The sequence below is a fragment of the Bos indicus genome, chromosome X (genome assembly GCF_029378745.1).
Source record: "Bos indicus isolate NIAB-ARS_2022 breed Sahiwal x Tharparkar chromosome X, NIAB-ARS_B.indTharparkar_mat_pri_1.0, whole genome shotgun sequence".
NCBI lineage: Eukaryota > Metazoa > Chordata > Mammalia > Artiodactyla > Bovidae > Bos > Bos indicus.
The window spans coordinates 54,210,725-54,216,850 of NC_091789.1; the positions used below are offsets into that span (position 1 = coordinate 54,210,725).

A 6,126-nucleotide genomic window follows, 5' to 3' on the forward strand; every position below is an offset into this window, starting at 1 on the left:
TCATAACCTTCATGGAAATGGAAAAGGAGTGATTACTGGCATGGGGTTTCCTTTAGGAGTGATGATTTATTTAGGCACAACAGAGAGAATGGCTGAGAAGCATTGTGAACATACTAAATGCCTGTGACATTCACCACAATAGTGCAATAATATTTTTAAACATAAAAAGTGCTTATTGGCTTAAGACTTCTGCAAATAGATTGGGAATTGACTTCAACAAATGCTGGGCTTCCTTTGTGGCTCAGCTGGTAAAGAATCCTCCTGCAATGTGGGAGGCCTGGGTCTGACCCCTGGATTTGGAAGATCCACTGAAGAAGGGAATGGCTACCCACTCCAGTACTCTAGCCCAGAGAATTCCATGGACTGTGTAGTCCATGGGGTCGCAAACAGTCGGACATGACATGACTGAGTGACTTTCACTTTCACTTTTCAGCAAATGCTGAAATGCATGCTTTAGGAAAACTCTTTGAACATAATACCAGAGAACAAAATAGAGGAATACTTGAAGATATCCCTAAATTTTTAAAACATGCCCCTATCGTGTTAAGGGAGCTACTGAAGAGCGCCAATAGATGTATTTGCCTCAAGAATTTTATGATTGTGGTGTTTCAGTGCTCCAGATCATAGCAGCCATTCTCCTAAAATATCCCCTAGTGGGCACAGACACTCGGACATATGGCTCAAAAAGTTAAATTGAGTATTTTTCACTTAGAAAAGGGCTTGACAGCTTGGGACCCAATGGACTATCCCCATTGAAAATATTGAATATGAGTTAGGTAAAACAAAACAAGGTCGGTATAAGGGGTGAAATTTATAATGCATAAGTTCTATATAGGGCAAGGTTCATTATCCTCACTGTGTCTCCTACTAAAGGCCATAACTCCCAAATACCATCACCTGGGGGATGGAGTGGGTAAACATTTAAATATATGCATTTAGGAGGGGGTATCACTGTTTAGTGTACTGCAGGTGATTAGCCCAGTCCTGAAAAGAAGTCTCTCTTCGTTTCTCGGAGCCTTGAAGTGAATTGGGGAGCCCTGATGAATCCCTTTTCAGCTCCTATTTTTACTCCTTCCACTCTCCAGTCTCCATTCTCAAGGCATACACATCAACTTCTATGTTCTTTTCTAAGTAACTTTAGCAACATTAAAACCTCAAAATTCTCCTTCTGTCTCTCACAGGAGGTTGAAACAGTTGATCATATGTGATCTATACACTTTATCTTTTTTATTTATATTTAAATATATATAAAGAAAATAAATATTATATATATATATATATATATATATATATATATATATATATATAAAATCGGAGAAGGCAATGGCACCCCACTCCAGTACTCTTGCTTGGAAAATCCCATGGATGGAGGTGCCTGTTAGGAGCAATCCATGGGGTCGCTAAGAGTCAGACACGACTGAGCGACTTCACTTTCACTTTTCACTTTCATGCATTGGAGAAGGAAATGGCAAACCACTCCAGTGTTCTTGCCTGGAGAATCCCAGGGACGGGGGAGCCTGGTGGGCTACCATCTATGGGGTTGCACAGAGTCGGACACGACTGAAGTGACTTAGAACAGCATATATATTATTGATGTATAGTTGCCTTACAAATATACAGGTGCAGAGCAAGGTGACTCAGTTATACATATACACATATATTATTTTTCAGTTTATTTTCCATTATAGGTATTTCAAGAGATTGACAAAGGGACTACAGTTCCTAGGGTTATATAGTAAAACTTTGTTGGTTGTTGCACATCTATTTTTAAAATTAGAAGTCTAGCATTCTGTTCATACTAAGTCAAACAAGTGGAATCAAAATGTCATAAAATTTTTAGTTAGGCAAACATTAATAAGTTTTCTAAAATATATATTATACGTACTAGTGAGTAACTATTATTCACTTAATACCATTGTACCATGAGTGGTCAACACAAAAGTAGCAGAATTCTATATCACCAAAGCTACCATTTAAGAGAAAAACCTGACACATATCAGAATTATCTTAGAATTTTTTGAAAAATGCCAAGGTATTGCTTTTATTCTCCAAAGCTACAGATATGTTGCTAATGAGCAGCCATGCTTAAAATCAACTGGACCATATGATGATCTTTTAGTTTTATGTAGTTTGTTTCATTTTTTTCTATTTCATATTCAGTGCTCCCATTTAATTCAGTTTATGTTTTCCAATTTCTCCATCTCTTACTTTTGATGTTCTTTCTCAAGCCTTTATGAACTTTTTAAAATAAGTGTATCTCTGATGATCTGAGCTGACACAAGGTGGCAACTGGGGACCACACCCAACTTCCCATACCCCAGGGTGCCGCCTGTAGGGACATTACCATTTCGTTTTTGCAATGGTGCAATGTAAAGGACAGAGAAGGCAATGGCACCCCACTCCACTACTCTTGCCTGGAAAATCCCCTGGACGGAGGAGCCTGGTAGGCTGCAGTCCATGGGGTCGCTAGGAGTCAGACAGGACTGAGCGACTTCAGTCACTTTTCACTTTCATGCACTGGAGGAGGAAATGGCAACCCACTCCAGTACTCTTGCCTGGAGGATCCCAGGGATGAGGGAGCCTGGTGGGCTGCGGGTCGCACAGAGTTGGACAGGACTGAAGCGACTTAGCAGCAGCAGCAGCAGCAGCAATGGAAAGGAAGGGACTCCTGTGGGCTCAAAGTATGACCTGGTGCTGGAAGGCTTCCATGCAATCTGAAAGCCTTGATTACTCATTGGACGGCGGTCATGCCAATCCTTGCCTCCTGGCAAATGAGCTTAGAGCTGGCGCTGGAGGAAGTGGTCGCGGTTGACCCTTCCAGCTCCACCTACCGTCACCAGCCCATTAGGGTCTTTCCCGCCTTATCCGCCACCAGCTGAGCTTCCGTCTTTGTGGGCCGGTCTGCGGCACCCCCCCCCCCCCCGCCCCCGCACCATTCCTGTTGTGGGGCCACACCAGCCACTCGAAGACTCCTGTTCCCGGTGCAGCCGACGTCTCTGCTGTCCCCACCCCCACCCTGCGGTCCCAGTGCAAACAGAGTCTCCTCAGTGCAACACTCAGCCCGGCAGCCGCCATCTTCCCCACAGGCATCACTGCAGGAGGATCACTGTCTGGCACGTCTCTCCTGCCATGTCTGCCACAGAGGAGCACGACTGGATCCCAGGTGGCCCGGATAGAGCTGGTGGCGGGGCGGGCCACGACCCCAGTCTCCTTGGGGTCCAAGCATCTGCTTGGGAGGAGACGGAAGGAGTCGAGGAGGCCACGGCTCTTCTGGCTTCCTTGGAGGTCTCCAGAGCCCTTCCCGGGGAGCAGGGTTGGCCACAGGCTGCAGTGGAAGAGGAATGTGGTAGAGAGCCGTTAGAGGAGTTGGAGATGGAGGAAGATGTAGAGATGCAGGAGAATGAGGAAGAGGGTGAGATTGACTTTGACTTGGAGGACTTGGAGGAGGAGGAGCACCTGTCTGGAGAGGGCAAGGAAGAGGAGGACGAGAGTGAGCAGGAGGGTGCGGCAGAGGTTACAGGCCTTGGGTTCTGCGTGGGGACGTTTGGGCCCCTGTTCTGGAGTCATGTCGACTCCTTTCTACACAACTTCCGTGACAACAAACATGTCCTGTTCCGGCCTCCCACTGACCGCCTGATGGCCAGGGGCCGCTCCCAGCCACCCTCGGACCCTGGAGAAGGTCCGGTGCCTCCTCAGGAGCAGGAAGACCTGGGAGAGGGAGGCAGAGTCTTGCAGGGTGAGTACCCGGTGGAGGGCGCTCCACCCTGGGAGCAGCGGGATCCTGCGGAGGGGGTTGCATCCTAGAAGCCAGAGGAACCAGCAGTGGAGGCCGAGCTCTGGGCGAGGAAGCCCTGACTGCTGCCTCTGAGACTGGGAAGGTTGAGGCCTGTGATCCCGGAGGGGCTGAGGCGGGCAAGTGGTGGCTGAAACTTTAGGCCCTTGTGGGGCCATTGAGCTCAAAGGCAGGTAGGTCTCTAGCAGTCACACAGTGGGTCAGAACTCTCAAAAACCTCCGGGCACAATTTACACAAGTGGAAGCCCAGTTCTGGAGACCTTCATGGTCTCGAGAAAAAGCATGCTGCCTTCTACCAACCTAGAGGCAAACAAGTGGCATCCCTCCCTGTTGGTCAACGGCTTTAACAAATGTGAATATTCTAGGTAGGAGAATCTGAGAAAATGATGACATAGCACAGGGGCACTTTTCAGCGATTGAGGAATCTGTGAGCGTCCCCATAGAATTTGTCTTTAAGTCAAAGGAGCATTTTTTCCCATTGAAGTTCCGACACACACATACAAAATGGTATCAGTATCAAATGATTTGGATCCCTTCTCCAAAGGGGCCAGAAATAATAAGAGGAATCTGTGTGCCGATCTACTGGAAAGAGTGGAAAAACGTTTGTTAAAATTGTCAAGCAGCAGACATGATGGGGGGCTAGAAATGTATCCAGGTATTATTTGTTGTTTCTTTTATTAAACCTATTTCTCTTCTCTCAGGCCTAGACTCTGCTGCTGATTTGAGGTTGGGATATTTTCCCTGCCAACTTTTGACCCCAATGTCTGCATCACTCTGCCCCAATGACAAGGGTGAGGATCAGTATGAAAACATTGATGAAGAGGAAGAGGATGGAAATGAGAAACCTGAAGGAGTCTAAATGGATGTGGTCTCAGCAAAGAGCAGCTCTGGATAATACAGGTATTGTTGTATAGGCTTTAGTACAACATAACCATTCCTGACACATACCTGTTACTAACAGCTGTATATTTTTAATTTTTCTTCTGTAAAGTAAATAAGAAAATTGTTGAAATTTAATTTTGGAAAAGCAGTTTATTGTTAATAATGTTTTCTAGATAATGCAGGAGGCAGTATGTTCTGAAATGTATTTCATTTATAGCCACAAGTCCTTTGTCCTGTAGCTTTAAGTCTACTACAGATGGGAAATTTAGCAGACCTGGAAATGGAGACCAGGGCTTGTTTAGAGAATAGTCACCAGAAGCAGCAGCTAAAGAGACTAGGCCCTGCATTAGCTGTGTCATCATCACCTGGCCACAGAATTGTAGTCTCTTGTACTGACAATTACTTTGAGAAAGCAATTCCTTACAAAATAGTAAGATGTTAAGGGTTTCAAGAGAACTGCATTTCAGGATTAATTCACAAATATTAGTTCATATTAGATTTTTTATTCAAAAGAAAAGAAAACTAGTCTCAGTAATATTATTGGTTGTCACTGGGCTGGTAATTAAATCTTTGTTTCTCGTTCCTCCATTCATCTTTTAGTCTCTGTCACTCACTGTCTCACTCTTTCTTAGTTTTCCTGCATGTGGATGTTTGACAAAGCCTCATCCTCATTTTACTCATGTGGAAACTGAAGGTCTGGAAATATAAGGGATTGATGATTTGTGCAAGGGAACACCAGTTTTTAAGGTGGAATGACTTATTTAAATCACATTGTGGCCTTTGAGGGAAACAGCAAGCATTTATAGCCCTGGGCAAGAGGGAGATAAGTTTTGCATGAGCAATGATGTGCACCCTGATCACCAAGGGTCTGGGTTACAAGAAGAAAACATTGAGAAAATAGATGTACATACTGTTGACTCATATTTAGAAAGTCACTGCATGTTATTGAGGTACAGTTGTTAACTGGCTCTTATTTCATCCTACAGTGGGAAGGCATAGAAAAAGCAGACAGCAAAAGAAAAGATGAATCTGTTCTTCATGGATATTCTTGTTTTCATTAGCCTGAAATACTAATTTTGTTTCAAAGTTTCAATGCCCCAAAGTGATACTAATACTGACATCTGACTTTACTCTTACCTTTTACAGATAATTTGATAGTATTGTTCACATTGGAAATAAAAGCTTGTTTGAAAATAATAAGCTGTATTTTTTTTTCACATATATACCACTCACTCAAATCTATCATTGTTCAATTTATTCTGGCCCACATTACTGTCACTGAAAGGGATTTCTTTCCGCTATTTGTCAAGTCTGTTTTAAATCCTTTTATTGCAGCCCCAAATAAATTAAAATATAAGATTGTAAATAATTTGTGGGATGGTGCCCTAGCCTCTACTATATTTTATTGAAAGGAACTGATGGATGACCTAGCTTGCCTGGAACAGCAGCAT

At 43.9% G+C, this 6,126-nt stretch overlaps 1 protein-coding gene across 1 annotated transcript; it reads left to right on the plus strand.

The window, feature by feature from the left end:
• Positions 1–2,934: 2,934 nt before the first annotated feature.
• On the plus strand, positions 2,935–5,800 carry LOC139181293 (uncharacterized). The gene is made up of 3 exons (XM_070784252.1): positions 2,935–3,736; positions 4,495–4,693; positions 5,662–5,800. Exons 1-2 carry the CDS (start codon positions 3,130–3,132, stop codon positions 4,650–4,652), a joined length of 765 nt encoding a protein of 254 aa, XP_070640353.1. The 5' UTR covers positions 2,935–3,129; the 3' UTR covers positions 4,653–4,693; positions 5,662–5,800.
• Positions 5,801–6,126: the final 326 nt, after the last annotated feature.